Source organism: Pelobates fuscus, chromosome 4 (genome assembly GCF_036172605.1).
Source record: "Pelobates fuscus isolate aPelFus1 chromosome 4, aPelFus1.pri, whole genome shotgun sequence".
Taxonomy (NCBI): Eukaryota; Metazoa; Chordata; class Amphibia; order Anura; family Pelobatidae; genus Pelobates; species Pelobates fuscus.
This window is the reverse complement of record NC_086320.1, coordinates 362,373,317-362,392,777: the sequence shown is the minus strand read 5'-3', so window position 1 is coordinate 362,392,777 and position 19,461 is coordinate 362,373,317. Positions and strand designations below refer to the sequence as shown.

The 19,461-nt window shown below is 39.6% G+C and overlaps 1 protein-coding gene across 1 annotated transcript in view; it reads right to left on the bottom strand.

Moving 5' to 3' along the window:
- Positions 1-18,696, bottom strand: part of VIPR2 (vasoactive intestinal peptide receptor 2) — a 110,138-nt gene extending 91,442 nt beyond the window's left edge. The window contains exons 1-2 of the mRNA XM_063452658.1: positions 18,251-18,696; positions 8,445-8,547 (exon numbers count right to left, since the gene is read on the bottom strand). Coding sequence (XP_063308728.1) covers positions 8,445-8,547; positions 18,251-18,343 — 196 coding nt within the window. The 5' untranslated portion in view covers positions 18,344-18,696. The remainder of the gene's footprint in view (positions 1-8,444; positions 8,548-18,250) is intronic.
- Between the last annotated feature and the right edge of the window lie 765 nt (positions 18,697-19,461).

Below are 19,461 nucleotides of genomic sequence, written 5' to 3'. Positions count from 1 at the left end.
CTTTATCTTATAGTTAGGATAGCCTTATGCCTATCCCACGCATGCTTAAACTCCTTTACTGTGTTAACCTCTACCACTTCATCTGGAAGGCTATTCCATGCATCCACAACCCTCTCAGTAAAGTAATACTTCCTGATATTATTTTTAAACCTTTGTCTCTCTAATTTAAGACTATGTCCTCTTGTTGTGGTAGTTTGTCTTCTTTTAAATATAGTCTCCTCCTTTACTGTGTTGATTCCCCTTATGTATTTAAATGTTTCTATCATATCCCCCCTGTCTCGTCTTTCCTCCAAGCTATACATGTTAAGATCCTTTAACCTTTCCTGGTAAGTTTAATCCTGGAATCCATGAACCAGTTAAGTAGCCCTTCTCTGAACTCTCTCTAAGGTATCAATATCCTTAGAGTCATCTTGGCATACTTAAGCAATTTCTTTCTGCTTAGAATTCTCTACACTTTCTATGCTGACCAACACAGCTTGCAAAAGAATACATTGTGTTCTATTGCTAACTCTATAATACATAAATGGTTTAACTCCCTGTGGGTGTCCGGCTGATTTTTGATGGGTCGAGCTGACCCATGCCATGGACCCGGGAGACCGTCAGGCCCTCTGCCCATGACTGAGGGCTTGACACCAAGAGGGGGCATAGTGGCTTGCAAGGAGTGCCGCTGGCTGCGGGGCCCCTCTGTATCAGGTAGAAAGCACTGTGCACCCTTCGGTCTGCAGCTCCGCCTCCGCCGGGGCACTGCTGCAGACCACGCAGTAACTGTCAGTGAGCTCGGCCAATCACAGAGCATTGCCGAAGGTTACCGGGCCAATGTTCTGAGACTATACAAGCCAGTGCTCGAGAGATCATGTCTGCATGGTTTGCAGCCGGCGGAGGTGAAGCTCTAGACGGGACAGCATGAGCCATCGGACCACCAGGGAGGAAAAAAAGAAAAGAGACCTCACCAGGGACTTTTCAAGAAAGTATGTTAATGGCTATCCCCTTCACCTCTCACATACTGTCACCCTCACCCTTCTCCCCTCTCCTCTGTCACCCTAACCTCCCTCTCACACTGTCACCCTCACCCTTCTCCCCCCACTGTCACCCTCACATCACCCCACAATATCATGCTCACCTCCTCCCTCCACTGTCAACGTCTCCTCTCCCCCGCACTGTCACCCTCAACCCCCCACACACTGTCACCCTCTTCTCCCCCCCATACTGCCACCCTCTCCTCCCCCCACCCTGTCACCCTCACCTCCCTCACATTGTCACCCTCACTTTACCCACATTGTCACCCTCACCTATCCAACACACACACACGGTCCCCAACACACACACACAGCTCCAGTCTCTGTGTGTCTGAGTTTGAGAAGCCCTGCACTTAAGGCTAATCAGTAGATAAAATGGTTACTTACTATATTTCACCAGATTTTTAAAATCTGATATTTATTTTAACCCCTTAAGGACTCATGACGTGTGACATGTCATGATTGCCTTTTATTCCAGAAGTTTGGTCCTTAAGAGGTTAAACTGATGTGTACATTTTGCGAGATTCAGCTAAATTAAGTGCTGAGAAAGAAACGTTCGAACACTCAAAACAAAAATGAGGCAAGTGAGAAAGATACAACTCATTCAAGTGCAACCTTTTATCTGTTGAACCAGTCTTTTTTATGCATGTTATCAAAATAGTGGTGTTTCTGCTTCCCTGCAGAGACATTTACTTAAACTGCAACACAGTGGAAGAAGAAAACACCATGTGATAATTCTGCAGTGCTGAAGCAATAATTCTTTTCTGAGACGTTTTTACCAAACTGACCGAATTAAACAGCAATCTTGACCAGTGATCGTGTACTTGACACCTTACAAATATTTAGCATCACATGTGCAAAGCTTCTCACAATTAGTATATGTAGCATTAACCCACAGTTCTAATTAACAGTGATGATGACAATTGAATATTGACTTTTTGAACTGTGGGAAATTTGCCCAAAGAATTTTTCCTGAAAGTTAAACATTTTTTGGAACACCGGAATTTTACTCGAATGTTGATTCAGCTAGCCAAAAGTTAGATAGGGAAAAACTAATTTGGAGAAACAAATTCTGCATATATTTTGCAGTACACTAAGCGGAGCATTTTCCCACCATTTGTTTCACAGATTAAGTGAGAAAGATTAACCAAAAGAGAGAAAAACAATCTCTATTTTTTTTATATATATATTATATAAGTATAGATGATTTTTCATTTTTGTACTGCTCCTTCTTTTTTAACCACATTAAGTCACTCACTTAGTCTATGAATAAAATTGACATTAAGTGACTGTCCCTAACAATCAATTACCTTTTTTCCAATCAATCATCTCTTTTGGAGCCACAGGCAGGATTCAGAATAACAAACTGAAATGCACATGCTCATCCATTGCGTGTTTGCCATATGTCTGCCATGTCAGTGTGTGTCGCTGTCAACTGTAACTACTGTTCTGTTGAAATGCAAAAGCAACCAAGTTATAGGTTATATGCCACAGACACTCACAGAATGTGAGCATTGAATCTGCTAATATGTACTGTGCTCATCTGCTGGGATCCCCACCAAGTTACACACTGTTTCAGGAAGTAATGTCAGAATTGCACAGAATGGCACTGGGGATATGGATGTTGTTTGGGAAGTATTTTCAACTGAGGCAGCAGAACAAAAGGAGAGGAAACAAACATATAAAATCTCTCTCTTCCTTTCTCCCTCTCTTCCTCTCTCTCTCTCTCTCTCTCTCTCTCTCTTTCTTTCTCCCCCCCTCTCTCTTCATCTCTCCCTTTCTCCCTCTCTCTCTCTTTCTTTCTTTCTTCCTCCCTCTCTCTCTCTCTTCCTTTCTCTCTCTCTTCCTCTCTCTCTCTCTCTCTCTCTCTCTCTCTCTCTCTCTCTCTCTCTCTCTCTCTTCTTTCTTCCCCCTCGCTCTCTCTCTTCCTCTCTCCCTTTCTCCCTCTCTCTCTCTTTCTTTCTCCCCCTCTCTCTCTCTTCCTCTCTTTCTCTCTTCCCCCCCTCTCTCTCTCTTTCTCTCTTCCTCTCTCTCTCTCTCTCTCTCTCTCTCTCTTTCTTTCTTCCCCCCTCTCTCTTCATCTCTCCCTTTCTCCCTCTCTCTCTCTTTCTTTCTTTCTTCCTCCCTCTCTCTCTCTCTTCCTTTCTCTCTCTCTTCCTCTCTCTCTCTCTCTCTCTCTCTCTCTTTCTTTCTTCCCCCTCGCTCTCTCTCTTCCTCTCTCCCTTTCTCCCTCTCTCTCTCTCTTTCTTTCTTTCTCCTCCTCTCTCTCTCTTCCTCTCTTTCTCTCTTCCCCCTCTCTCTCTCTCTTTCTCTCTTCCTCTCTCTCTCTCTCTCTTTCTTTCTTTCTCCCCCCCTCTCTCTCTTCCTCTCTTCCCCCTCTCTCTCTCTCTCTCTCTCTCTCTTTCTTTCTTCCCCCCTCTCTCTCTCTCTTTCTCTCTTCCTCTCTCTCTCTCTCTCTCTCTCTCTCTCTCTTTCTTTCTTCCCCCTCTCTCTCTCTTTCTTTCTCCCTCTTGTTATATGTTACTATGTGACCTGCCATGAACTTTTACTCCATAGCTAAAGAAAACAAGTACAAGAAGAGCTTCTTATCCGATTTGTAGCTAATGTTTCATTACTTTAAGGAGCAGTCTAAACACAATAACCACTTTAGTGCCCTGTTGTTGTTATGGTATCAGGAGTCCTATGGTATCATCCCACAATAAGGAATCAGATGGTTTTTAAACGGTTTGACAATTATCTGGTTCCCTTCGGGGACCCACAGTCCTTCTGGTCACCTGTGATATTTCCAAAGCAGAATTGGCCTTTCGTTTTATATATATTGATCACCAGGCTGCTTAAACCGCAGCTATTACAGATCCAAAAAGAGTGAATATAAAATGCATCATAAAGGCCACTCATTTTATTAGTATTTATATATTCTGAAGTCTTTTACAATTACAGAAATAGGATATTCGACAAGTAATTGACAAACAGAGACAAGCAGTGAAGGTCCTGCTCAAACAAACTTACAAACTATAAGGACTTAACGTAGGTGGATACATACATACATATAGGACCAGGGACACTCACCGATGAGGTGGTCTGCTAGCACAATTTATATATGAAATTCAATTAAACTCAGCTTCTGTGTACCATGTCAGATAGACTTTAACCCGCCTGTACTTTTAAAACAGTAGTTTCAGATAAAATAACAAAGGTGTGTAGTTCTAAATCAGAATCAAATGGCATAGATTAATCTACCTGATGTTTTTCTAGACTAGATGAAGAACATTCAGGTTAAACTTTTCAGTGATAGAATGCAAACCCTACATTTGGTACTTAGCTGAATCGAATTATTATTATCCAAAAAGGTTTCACCTCTGATGCTTTTAGTTTAATTATGTATGAGAATGTATTAGATGTCACTCTCTTCAACTGAAATATGGCTAAAGACATATTAATTATTGGAATTTTATATTTAATGCCCAAAATATGCTCATCATATGTAGAATTACACTGGGACATCTGCATAGTTTCAAATAAGTCATTCTAGGCAATGTGTGTATCTAGATGTACTAACATCTATTTAGGCATCGGGACTCACATTATAGTATATGTAACTAGCAATCGTTTAAGTAATGGATATAATGGGAATTGTTCACAGACCAGTAGTTTCTTTATATCTATGTGACTTACATCTAATGTATCAGGTTCACTCAAGAACGTTGTAGAACCCTGGATAAGAATTCTGGATTCTGGAAGAATGTCCACATCCCGTAGTGTGCATATTGTGTAGTAAAAAAACAAAAACAATGCAAGATAATACTGAGGATGGACAACAGCTCAAGTAGCTTGACATTTTTGGTGGGATCAGACTGATATGCAAATTGCCTAGTTTTTTTTTGTAATGGCACAAGATGTGCTAAAAGCAGCTTTAGATCTGATTGGGAACCCACAGACAGGCAGGCTGTTTGAGCTGTTGTCCTTTCTCCGTATTCTACTGCACCCTGTTTATTTGCTCTCCCAATCAGCTTTAGATCTGATTGGGAACCCACAGACAGGCAGGCTGTTTGAGCTGTTGTCCTTTCTCCGTATTCTACTGCACCCTGTTTATTTGCTCTCCCCATAGTGTGTAGTAGTTATATTGCACAATTTGAGGTCAAGTTCAGTGTTGAGAAAGTTGAAATAGTGTGCAGTGGCGGGGATAGCTGTGGATGGACCTGAGTCTTTTTACATCCGATACAATTACCTAAAAAGCAGAATAGGGACCACTACCTACTTCTTTTCTAGACATATCAAATCCTAAAATCAAACAAATATAGAAAAATACAGTTATGTGTGCATGCGTTACATATACGCAGGGTGGTTGAGTTGAAAGCATTTTACCTGGGGTAGGGCTGGGCCGCCGGGCCGCCGGCCCGACTGGAAGCAGACAAGCATGGCTCTGAGCCTGAGCCCCAATCAATGACTTTAAAACTTCACATAAATCACCCCGAAGTCGGATATCCAAGCATGCTGAGTGGGAGAATCACCCCAGCTTTAAAACAACACTTGCAAAGGGCCAGCAGCACACAGGGAACACCGACACGGATCAATCTGGCCTACCTGCCATCGTAATCCTGGCCACATGGGGACGGCACACGCCGAGGCGGACACCTCCACTCAAGAACCACGCTGATCCCCTACACTTGTAAAGGTCGTCAAGATGAGGCCCGCCAGTACACCAGAACACAGGGACATTACCTCATGCACAATGGGGCACCTAGACCCGTATTTGCACACCCTGGATGACCGGGGGCCGTGATCGGATGAACCGGAATGTCCGCGGGCCGACGGTATGGTCGCTCAACTTCCGGGGATGGAGGAGGCTCTGAGGGAATTGTCCCCACTGCTGTGATCCCGGCAGGACTTTGGGCTGCTTGCCTCTGGCTGGGCGGCAGCATGTCCTCTTTCCTGAGAATGTGACCAGTGCTGGGAGAGACATTCGGGGCACCTAAGGTACTTACTGTGGTATCAGAGGCTCAGGGAAGGTGCAGGTTGTCCCCGAGTGCCCCCTGTGCCACGATGCTTGCGGGGGTGGCCTGAGCAGATCTTGGAGACTGGCCTGGGACCGGGCTCCATGGGAACATTTGCAGCAATATATGCCTCACAACTTACATGCGCACCTTAGATGTTCCACAGCTTCAGTTGATGTTAACCTACCAGGGGGAGCAGCTGTAACACTGGCTACAGTCATGAATGACACGTCCAAACAACATGGGCTTGGTGCTGGGCAAGACATGTGAGTCCCGGTGCTTCATGGCAGTGTGAGTGATGCTGGAAAGGTGCAGGAGACAGACGGTGCATGGACTCTTGGTGGGGGGTCAGGTGGACTGGACTGGACTTTGAGTGCCCACGGTGTCACGGAGTGCTCCGCTGGAAGGACGGATTTAGCCCGAGATGGATGGATGGAGGACCGGCATCCAAAGCGACAGATGAAAACACGCAACGGATAAACCCCCTTCTATTTAGAGGGGGAAGGAAAATGGGGGAGAGAAGGGGGGGACACTGCAAAACTGTAGGTACGCTGTGCAGCACTAGCATCCACAGTATAAGTTACTAACTAATAGCCTTACTTTAACCCGTTAGACACAGCCCACAGGGGACAAAATGATTTACCTACACTTTTATTGTTTCCAGCTAACACAGTTCATGCGAGGAAGGGCTATGGAATGTTAAAATTTTAAATTGAGTTCAATTATGAGCATGTTCACCATACAGCTGTCTACCTAGGTGGGTTCTATGGGCGCAATGCTGTGAGGCTGGTTTAAATCTAATATGCCACGCAGCAGTGTATACTGATCAGCCGCAGTTAGGAAGTTTCGCTCTGTTTTATCTAGTATGTTTGACAATATAACAGAATGTATATCATTGTTTAATTGAGGATTGAACAGCACATGTCCACGCTCTACAACTTCTAATACTAGGCCGGTATGCTATGCTTCTTAAGGCCCTAGATATATACAATCTCACAACATGCATGCAAATTCATTGCTCACTCACACGCATGTCTATGCCACTGCGCAGGCAACCACAAGCGCGGCAGACATAAAAGTGGCCCACGTAGGGCTCAATTTTCAGTTACAGCCTGCTTTTTTTTCTTCTTTTTTTTCTTTTTTTTTTTTTACCCGCTTACAGGAACAATGTCAATCTGAACCATCCAGATCCTACCCAGTCTCAGATAATTAATTAATGTATGCTACTGGGTCCACTTCACTTTGATACCCTAGTTAGTGATACCAATCAGGACTGGCATGATACACCACTGCATAGCCAGCAACATATTTATTAGGATTAAGATCTAGCTCAAACCCTAGCCACACACACGCAGACCAGATGTTCAGTTACAGCACAACAAAACTATCACCCATATCGGAATCACAGTATAAAACATAATTTGCCTTGCTTTTGCACCACTCCTTTGGACGATCGTCTAACACGGTACATCTTATATATACCTCTCCATTGCAACATTGCATTTCCCTACTTGCCCGCTCAGCACTACATGTCTCTCACATTAGGGATAACTAATTTATATGTGATTATCTGTGATGCCTCTAAGTAACCTTGATCTTGTATGCTCCCTACATGCTGATGTATGCTATTGCTTTGAATTGTCATGTTTAGCCTCTGCGTAGGCTCAACTACATTCTGTGCGACTAAAATAAAACAAATTAAAAAACTGAAAGCATTTTACCCTTGAAAAACAAAAGTGGTAAAAAAAAATTAAACTACATAGAATAAAAATTCAATGGTTACATAAAATCAGAATCTAATCCTGCCTCTCCAGAGAATTTTGCAGTTCACTTTATGAAATCCGTTTAAAGATAATAAACTAAATGATCAAAAAACATTCATAAACCATCAACATCATTTATTGGAACAGAATAATCTGTGAAAGATTGCAGGCTGCAGGTCAAAGGGATACCCTAAGTAACATAACCATTAATGCCTGCTGTAGTGGTAATGTTGCCGGCATGGTACTCTATCAAATCTTTTTCCCCTGGATGGCCATGGCACATTCTGAACTGCACAGGGGAAGATGATGCATTGTGCATTAAAAAGTGTCACGTATGCTGTGATTGACAGTTTGCAGTACAAAATTACTTCTTCGGTGATCAGGTTCTCGATTGGTGGAGTCTTCTCCTGGTGAGGGAATGGTTAGGTATATTGCTGGCTCTATTAATGCATTATCTATACAATGTGTTAGCCAAATTGATGGGTCCGTTTTATCAGTTGTGTCCCTCTGACCTCATAATGAAACAGTTAATTTGTGCACTTTAGTGGACTCATAAAATATATCTCAACTAAGTATGCAACAAAAACAAATCAGCATAAATAGTCAGGATTCATAACATAGACCGTAATAGCCCCAATGGAGGAAAGTAATACTTGATGTTTTATTCTTACCCTTAAAGCCAATTGTTTTTTGCTTGTTTTGCTTGTCCAAACATTTTCTTTCTTCTTCTTTTATTTCCAGTTGTAATTTACATTCTGGATTAAATCCTTTCACCTGTCAGAAAGACAAACAAATCTCCTTAGTTTATCCTAATTTTGTAATTTTTCAAGATTACATAAAACTGCTTTGTAAGTGTATGAATTTGTTTGAGAAAACATACAAATCCAGGAAGGAAGATATCAAACATGATAATAATAATGCTATCATGTCTTATTGGAATGAAACCATTACTTTTCTAAAATGTTTAAATTCCTTGAGCTATACCTCTTGGACAATCCTTGTTGATTTACATAATTATTATTCCTTATTCTGCTTCGAAAATGGAAGGTTGTTGGATCAAGAACCTCAACAACTCTACACCCTGTATGTAAAAAGTCTGTCACTTTATAATTTTTATAGACGTGTTCCAAATCCCCACCCTTGGCTGTCCAATACTTTTTATGATGTTTGAAAAGAAATAATAATAATAAAAATATATACATAAATATATTGGAATATTTGTTCTACGGATATACTTTCTTCAAGTGGCTCAGTGTAATAGTCTCCAATATCACCTAAAAATATTAATATGCAATATGACATTCATTACAAAAACATAAACATTTATTCTACCCACAATGAAAACAGCAGTACATAGGTTAAAAAAAAAAAAAAAAGACCAACAAAAATTAACTTGGCAGATGGTACAGCTTCACTTTGTTACAAAGAGAGATCTTCGATGGAGAGTAAGCACCTCAGTCCAGAAACAGAGAACAGACCATGCAGCCCTTTGTCCACTATTTTATATAGTTAGAATGACTATAATGACATCAGAACGTTTAGCTAAAACTCTGGCCATATAAAGACACATAAGAAGACCCTTAAATCTCTTGGTATACACTCACATTCCAGATTCATGGTACAGAATAGCAACATTTTACAATCTGTTTTGTTAACCCATTTAACAATTTCCTCTGTTTATGGTTTGTCTAAAACCCATAACAAAATGTTATTAATTACAATGCTTATTTACAAAGTTTTACTAAAGAAAACATTTGGACTATTTTTCAATATGTATAACCTGCAAGTCAACGAAGGTTGACATATGGTGGAGCTTAAGTAAAGCTTTATGGTATTTGTCAACTTTGTCATTGGCTGTCTTGGTCAATACTCACCTTCCTTCAGTGTTGCATCACAGTGGCATGGCATAGATCCCCAGTGTTGACTCTGCCATCATGAGTGTCATCTTATGTCGTGGAAACTGTTGGATCCACATATGGTCATGTAATGTATTGGGCATACGCGTGACTTGCCGTGCACATACAGGGAGTAGTATACATAGGATAGTATTTACAAGTGCCATCATCTTAAACACTTCAAGATGGCATTACCATGAAGGAAGACCCAGCGGGACCGGTACATCGAGAAAAATATTGATGAACAAAAACAAAACATGTTTTGTAAAAATGTATGTCTTGTCCACCCACTGTACAATACAAGAAAACTGAAACACATGTAAAGAAGGAATATACATTTAGAACAAATTAAATAATTAGCACTGAGATTAAAGGACCACTCTAGGCACCCAGACCACTTCAGCTTAATTAAGTGGTCTGGGTGCCAGGTCCAGCTAGGGTTAACCCATTTTTTTTTTATAAACATAGCAGTTTCAGAGAAACTGCTATGTTTATAAATGGGTTAATCCAGCCCTCAAAGCCTCTAGTGGCTGTCTCATTGACAGCCGCTAGAGGCGCTTGCGTGATTCTCACTGTGAAAATCACAGTGAGAGCACGCAAGCGTCCATAGGAAAGCATTAATAATGCTTTCCTATGAGACCGGCTGAATGCGCGCGCAGCTCTTGCCGCGCGTGCGCATTCAGCCGAATGGGGGGAGAGGAGGAAGATCGGAAGAGAAGAGCTCCCCGCCCGGCGCTGGAGACAGGTAAGTGTTTAACCCCTTTCCACTCCCCAGAGCCCGGCGGGAGGGGGTCCCTGAGGGTGGGGGCACCTTCAGGGCACTATAGTGCCAGGAAAATGAGTATGTTTTCCTGGCACTATAGTGGTCCTTTAAGGGGAATAAAAAATGCATAACAGATTGTTTTGTGATTTCAAATAGTTTCCAACTAATAATTATAATATCACCAAAACGATATTTAACTTTCTTCCAAGGAAGCATTTTATTACTTAGATAATTATAAACATAAACATTTTAAATAGTGCCCAAAATTGTAATTGCATTGTGTATTTAATTTTGGAAGTTTTGTCATGCTACCTGTAGGAGATGATTTTGGTGTCTGCTTCTGGTTTAACCTAATGGTAATCTCTTATCATGGTTATGTTTTCTGAGTAGGTAAATCAGAAAGAGCAATTCTGGAGCAATGTTCCAAAAGTGGAGCTACACGCAGAAACATTGTATTGGTTTCCATGGTGATTACTCCATTTTAAGAATCTTGTGCTGCATTTGATGTTTACACATACCTCCAGTAGAGGCCACTGCCACCACAGCAAGATATCTCCCAAAAACCAAATGCCAAGAGATCTATAGGGGAAATGTATTTGTGTTTAGGGAACCCTGGACCCTGGTCAGACTGTCATCAGATTTTCTGACATTTTCTACATTGATGAAATCATAGGAAAATTATATCAGCAAAATGTGTTGAATCATTTTGGATTTATAGCCATTTACAACTCAGCAAACTGCTCAAGATACAAGATAACTGAAGTATGAGGCAAAGTGTGTGCTGCGTGTTTGTGCATACTCAGGGCATGGGCAATGAGGATCCACGTAATGTAGTTGCTGTGCATGTGCAAAAAATGAATGTTTTGAGCTGTCGAACATGTCCTGAAATGGAAATTATTCTTGATGAACAATTCTACATTTGATGAGTTTGAGTGCTTCTCTTTTTTTAAGATTAAGTGTCAGGTAATATGACCCATTCTGACATTTTCCCCCCAGAATTCCAGCATATTTTGTTGTATAATTTGCTTTAGCTATATATATTATGATGTAATACGTACAGTGTATATATACAGAGATTTCTCTAAAAAAAATTCCAAGTTATATGTCTATATATTGTTTTTTGGTTTCTTTTTTGCATCAAATTTTTTTTAATAAGTGTAGATTTTATTGGTGTGTTGAATATTGTTATTATACAATTTACATTTTTGCGAGGATTTGGCAGACTCGGGAGACTGTCACACTCCATACACCTTTACTGGTATACACATGGTCAAATCATCTTTACTAATAATTGTATATTTTGTTTCGTTTCCCACACTAAACGTCTTGCCTGTACACTCTCTTATAGCCAAGGATCTAAATGATAGCCAGTTAAAAGTAGAAATAACTTGTCTGCAATGTTTATAAAATCAAGTTGTATTTCTTGAAAGATGTTCTAGAAAAGAAAGCTTTGCATCCCTCGTTTGACAGCTGTGATAATAAATATCCCAGAAAGGTACAACTATATATAGTACACCAGAAAGCTGGCCAGCCTGAAAGACTTCACATTTTTAATCTTAAAAAGAACATTACATACCACATGCCTTAATAATAACCAACTATTGAGAGTGCGAGCTCTTCAAAATACGGAACACCCACTCCTAGACGTGATCAAACTAGCCTCCAGTTACTGATTAACTTACTATTACTTTGCTCGAAGAAGAATCAAGCTAAATGTTTCCAGGTAATAAATCATTGTGTATTATTTTCTAATGGCTAGATAATTAAAGGGAATACCACCGTTCAGTGCATTTCTTGGCTTATCCTAGCTGTGTGTGGATTCATGAACTGGCACTGGGACTTGATTACTTGCACGGACCAGTCTTTTGTTTATTTAAAAGTACCTTCGATCAAAGAGAAATTAAAGGGACACTATAGTCCCCAAAACAACTTTAGCTCAATGAAGCAGTTTTGTTATATTTATCATGCCGTTGAAGTTTCACTGCTCAATTCACTGTCATTTAGGAGTTAAATCACTTTTGTTTATGTTTATGCAGCCCTAGTCACACCTCCCCTGGCTGTAACTGACACAACCTGCATGAAAACAAAATGGTTTAATTTTCAATCAGATGTAATGTAGTTTAACAGTTTGTTTATCCTGCTCTGTAAATGAAACTTTAAATCACCCACAGGAGGCTCCTGTGGGGTCTAGAAAGCTATTAACAGAGTAGAAGATAAGAAATGCTAAATTAAACAGAACTTGCAATAAAGGAAGTATAAACATTAGATGACTCTTTACAGGAAGTATTTAGGAAGGCTGTATACATCACATGCAGGGAGGTGTGTCTAGGGCTGCATAAACAAAGTGATTTAACTCCTAAATGGCAGATAATTGAGCAGTGAGACTGCAGGGACATGATCTACACACCAAAGATGCTTCACTAAGTTAAAGTTGTTTTGGTGACTATAGTGTCCCTTTAAAGAAGGTCACCTTCAAAGTGCAATGTTAAGAACAGAGATGCCCTGAAAACATATATTTACTTAGAGGGTGAGCCTACGCACCAAAACCACAGCAGCACCAATGATTATGGTGCAAGAAGGCATCAGTATCCTCTTAAGATATGACAAAAACTGATGTACCTATTGGATATATCAATTTGGTTCACTCTCTACCAATGAATTCCATCCAAACATGGGCGGAATAGACATTGTTAATGCAAAAGTATTAGCTTCTGTTCTAGTGATATCTGAAGACAGGACTGGATGACATGCACTCGGGGAACCAAGGTAACTGTTAAAAATGGTGCTAGGGTACTATAACCACTAAAGCAGTAGTGGTTATGATGTGAACACTTTAACTGTATACATGACAATATAAAACACACAGAGGCTGTAATACATGTAACTTATTATTTTTTATATAAAAAAAAAAAAACATGTATACAAGTTTACAGTTGTCCTTAAATAGTAGTAATTTTATCAATTTCAGAAGGATGTAATGATAAGGCCACGGCAGGAATTCTACCTGTGGTTCGAACAGATACTGCAGTCACAATATTTACCAAGTGAAGCCAGTTACTACATTATGAGAACTGCTGGTATAATGTGCAAAAAAGGCACATCACACGTGCCAAAAAGGAGCCTCCTACAGGACATACACGAAAAGGCAGGGATCTAATTTGCTTAAAGGTAAATCTGACTGATGGGGAACAGATCTCCATTATCTCTATACGTTAATACTGCACCTATTGAAAGGTAAATTTTTGCAAAAATGTGTAATATGCATTCAAAACATACATTTCTGGGCAGAGCTTTGCCGTTATACAATGCAACTTTCACAGGCAGAATGAAACATTATTACCGGAGAAGCAGTAGGTATGATGGGATTTAGATTCTTCACGGTCTATTAAAACACTTATTTTAAATACATATTAAATAATTTTATATTTTCAGTTTTAACAACTATTTGGAGAAGATGGCCCAATAGTTTTAAAGATGTTTTGTTTTCATCATCTTCCAACAGTAAAACATATTATCTTAAAAGCTGCAAAATGATGACTGGGAGGGTATCTTACTAGTCGACCCCTCTTCCCTGCCAATTATCTGGGGGAACTGTCCCCCCTCTTCTCCCCGTCCCAATAAATGCCTTACAGACTAACATCCAAAACTGATGTACTGATCTAAAAGAAAACAGTTGCATTTTGTTTAAGTATCTAAGCTTTCCTTGTGAATTTGCGTAATAATGTCACTTGGACATTTTGGGGGCAATCTTTAGAAGAAGTCGGTTTTAACCCCTTAAGGACCAAACTTCTGGAATAAAATGGAATCATGACGTGTCACACATGTCATGTGTCCTTAAGGGGTTAATGGTCTCCGTTCACACTGTAAACTCTGCTAATGGGAAGATTACTTTGAAGTTTACAAAGGGTATGGAGGCCTTTTAAGTTTCTGAGGATTTATATCCAACTAAATATAAATATTTAAAAGCTGATTGTTATGATAAAATATATATTGCGTAGCGCAATTTTAACATATTTCATAGAAAACAAACTATATAAAGTTAATATAGCACAAATCCAAAGTAATATGGGGATGGTATTAAAGACTATCTCTATTGACATATCATTTACGAATGCACTCAGATTAAGTATATATAAAATAATGTTCACATCATTTTTTTTACTAGCATTTATACACTACCGGCCATATTACGCAGAGGTTTACCATTTAAATGGACATTTCCCCCCATGTTTCAATTTCTCAGTGAGTGCTGATCCTTCTATATCTTAGGCAGATTAAACACACTTCAGTCTTCCTTTTTTCAATTTAGGGTTGGTCGTTTATCACAAAGCTTACTGTTCATTTATTTTAAGAATTATAACGTTGTCCGCAGTAAGGTGTTAGTGATCTGTTTTATAACCTTTGTGTCAGTTCATGCAGCTTCTAACGGAGCAGCCAGTGACATGCCAAACTCAGACTGACATTCTTTTAAACAGATGCTGAATTTGCACCAGTTATCTTAATCTCTACAATAAACAGCTTTTAACCCTTAAGGACCAAACTTCTGGAATAAAAGGGAATCATGACATGTCACACATGTCATGTGTCCTTAAGGGGTTAAACATTAAAAGTACATGGTTAGCACAACCCCAGAAAATGAATAATCAATGCAGATCAAAACGTGTAGAGCAAAGTTTAACACTTTAAATGCAAGACTAAAATAGGCAGAGTTAGTAAGAGAGACAAACTGCCTGGTATAATTGTTACTGACATTTCTTCATAAATGTTTAAGCCTATCTTATATCTATCAAATTAAATTTTTACTGCATTAGTGATAGTATGTATCGTAAAGAATTCACATTGCATTCAAGCAAATACTACTATTTAATACACCACTTATTTATTTTTTCCCTCTGTTTAGCAATTTATTATCTACACAATTTAATTATTACGCATATTAAAATAATGTTTAGGGAAAAAAAGTCAATTTAGGCTTAATGTTACCTCTCCAAGTCTTGCTGTAGTTAATAAATCCATAGCATTACTAAGCGTGTTAAACAGTACTCTACTACCTAGAGAGGAAGCCAGTCCTCCTAACTCACACAGGTTATTTGTTTCTTATTAAACAATCTCACTGCACATTCTATGCAGGAAATAAAATAGAATTGGTAATTATGTAGGCCAGGGATAGGCGACCTTCGGCCCTCCAGATGTTTTGGACTACATCCCCCATAATGCTCTGACACCCATAGTGCTGGCAAAGCATCATGGGAGGTGTAGTCCAAAACATCTGGAGTGCCGAAGGTTGCCTATGCCGGATGTAGGCAATAGTTGGGAGCCATTGCTGAGTTTAACTGTGGGATATATTTCCTAAACGGTTATGGCAAATTGATTGGATTTATTTAAGCTAAACAAGGTAAACGTAGTCTAAATGGCTGTATTAAGGTTTACATTCTGCCAGCTGATTATCAAATAACCCCATTATTTAATGACTAAAACCTGACTGTATAACGTTTTTTATTATTATTAATGTTTTAAAAGACTCCAGATTTAGCATACATGCTATAAAATGCATATTTTTTTGTTTAATGTGGATTTTGATTCTTCTTTGCAAGACAATGCAATTATTCTAATTTGAATGTGATCAATGGCCAAAACTATACACTTCTTTTAGAAGTTTTATAAAAAGCCAAGATTTGCTATGAGTGGCTATCTAATAGCCTTAGCAATATCCTTCCTTCAAAGGACCACTCTAGGCACCCAGACCACTTCAGCTTAATTAAGTTGTCTGGGTGCCTGGTCCTTCTAGGATTAACCCTTTTTTTTTTATAAACATGGCAGTTTCAGAGAAACTGCTATGTTTATACTGAGGGTTAATCCAGCCTCCAGAGCCTCTAGTGGCTGTCATTGACAGCCGCTAGAGGCGCTTGCATGCTTCTCACTGTGAAAATCACAGTGAGAAGACGCCAGCGTCCATACGAAAGCATTGTAAATGCTTTCCTATGTGACCGACTGAATGCGAGCGCGGCTCCTGCCGCGCATGCACATTCAGCCGATGACGTCGCGAGGAAGGAGGAGAGGAGGAGGAAAGCTCCCCGCCCGGCGCTGGAGAAAGGTAAGTGTTTAACCCCTTCCTCTCTCCAGAGCCCGGCGGGAGGGGGTCCCTGAGGGTGGGGGCACCCTCAGGGCACTATAGTGCCAGGAAAACGAGTATGTTTTCCTGGCACTATAGTGGTCCTTTAAGTTATGTATTTTTCAGTTGGGTTATTTGTACTTTTTTAAATGTAGCTTTCTGTAGTAATGCGTGTTTTTGCCTTAAGTGTGATACTTAATATGTGTATTTAAATATGTTGATACACATGCATGGGTGAAACAATAAGTTAGAATTTAGAAGCCGTTCAAATGAGAGCAGACTGAACAGGTATATTGCAATAATTACACAGCCCGGAGAGGACATCACAGTAAATATATCACCAGCATCAAGGAAAAACAAGGTGGAATTCTTATTCAACTAAGTTCCCTAGTGCCCTCTAATGGTAATATTGAGTAGCAAAATCCTCCCCCCACACAGAGAATACACTACAGTGAATTGAAAATCACAAAAAATAGCAATACAAATTATCTCTCTCCATCTATCCACATATTAAATGATAACAGTATCTATCTATCTATCTATCTATCTACCTACCATCTCATAAAATAGTAAGTTTAAAGATAACTTTTACATTTTTTTGGAAACATGCTTCTTTAATTTGTAACCGCATAGATATTCCTTTTAAACCCTAGTGGTACCAATATTGATTAAAATGACTAGCTCCCATTCACATGCAATTACAACTTAGACATCAAGGGATTTATTTACCATACGGTGATATGTGGCAAGTCAGCAACTGATTTACCACATTGAAGGGACACTACAGTCGCCAGAACCAGCCGAGCTTTCTGTAGTTGTTCTGGTGTATATAGCCTGACCTTGCAGAATTTTAATGTAAACACAGTTTTTTTCAAAGAAAAGGCAGTGTTTGTACTTCTGGCTAGGAACACCTCTAGTGGCAGTCACTCAGACTGGCACTAAAGGTGCTTCCTAATTTAGTACTGCACAGTAAGCAGTACCTACGTTCAGTGTCTCCACGCTCTGCATGGAGACGCTGAACGCTCCCCATATAAATGCGTTGATACAATGCATCTCTATGAGTACATGCTCACTGATGCAGCATGACGTTCTGCTTCGCATGCGCAATAGCCTCCCAATGCTTTTTTGTAGGGTCATCAATACTGATCTCAGCGATAGGGTCAGCCACTGCGAGACGAGCACTGTGTTGGAGAAAAGGTACTTGGAGGAAGGGCGCTGACCTAAACATTGAACAGGTATCTATAGTGTTAGGAATACATTTTTGTATTCCTAACAGTGTTCTTTTAAGGTTCAAATATAACATTCTCAGAAATAAAGCTCCTGAACTCGGCACATGCTGCAAATAGCTTAACTATTTGGTCCCAAATTTTTAAAGTCACCACAACTCACTATTTAGTAAATAGACCCCACACTCTATACATTTTGGAAACTAATGGAATCTTCATTAAATACGACATAAACACTGGGAGAAATGTAAGCATAAACAAATTTCACAATACACTTTGTCTTTAAGAAAGAGAGAAAAACAACAAACACCTTTTTTTGTTTTTAACTCATTGAAAGCCGGATGGTAATGTCATCAATCAGACTGTCACAATCCATTCGGCACTCAATTTGTTAAACAATCAAAAGGCTCCTGAAGAGTCAGGAGTGATTCACGGAGCACTGTATATATTCACGAAAAGGTCAGAAAAACCAGATACTTACAAAAAGCAAGCGAGAAAATGTAAAAAGAAACAAGAGTGAAATAGTCTTCATGATTCCTAATAAATCAGGTCGCAAAAAATCCTGGGTGGTCATTCAAATACATCAGATCCAACCGCATAGAGTCGAGATTTGGCGAATGATTTTCTACTTTCAGAAGAGTTGATGATATCTTGATTGAGGCGCACACTTTTTTTTTTGTTTCAGCAGTGACGAGAAAGCTGAAGGAGAGTAAATTTGTTTTCTTTTTTTTTATATATATATATATATCTTGTAGTGACAGTAGAAACAGATTTCAAAAGTTTCCCAAGAAGCAATCAGCTCCACATAAATGCGATAAGCTTCTCGATGCTCTTGTAGATTCAAAATGAGAGCGAATACGATGTGTAGAAGCAGTACAGATCCCCCCCGTCCTCTGCTGCCTCTGAATCAAAGCCCTCAGCACTTAGTGCTGAACTTGAGGCATTACAGTAGCTTCTGTATTAGGAGAAAACTATAGAGGCAGCAGACGATCAGTCTATCCTGAGTGGGCAGGAACAGAACCAATGGAAATTATTTTTTAACCCTCTGGGTGCCAGAGAGATGGAAAACTCATTGCTTTTCCCTTATTTTAAAATTGTCCAAGACAGAAATAAATGCATTGTGTATTGTGTGAACAATCTGGTTTACCTTTAACAGAGCACCAGGTGGTATGCCTAGTTTAAAAAAGGTGGATTCATATGAAGCCCACCCTGCTTACATCAACAAACTGTCTCTCTGTTTAAAAAAATAAATATATATATTATTATTCGTAGGAGATTACTACGACTTTATCTATCCAGAAATAGTCTTTATATGTATTTGCTGTGTGTTTGATATTACGACGTGTTAAAGAGACAGAGAAAGCAGTTTACACCAGTCACCTTTTTATTAATCACGTACAAACGTCTGTCCCTTTCCCTGTCCCCTATGAGAGGGTTAATACGATGCTCCTGCTGTTTCTCTAATGCCATAGTTAATAAGATTCAGAGTATACTTTCAGAGTTCCATTTCTAAAATCCTGTAAAAACCAGGGGAGATCTGACAATTCTTACCTAACTTCAGTTGTAGCTGAGAGGCTAATAATTAATTTTCAGCCATAATATAGGGAATCCCACTTCACTTCAGTCACAAAAAATGATAGAATAACTCAAACATTTACTCCAGCTTACATGGACTAACTAGCCAAACCGTGA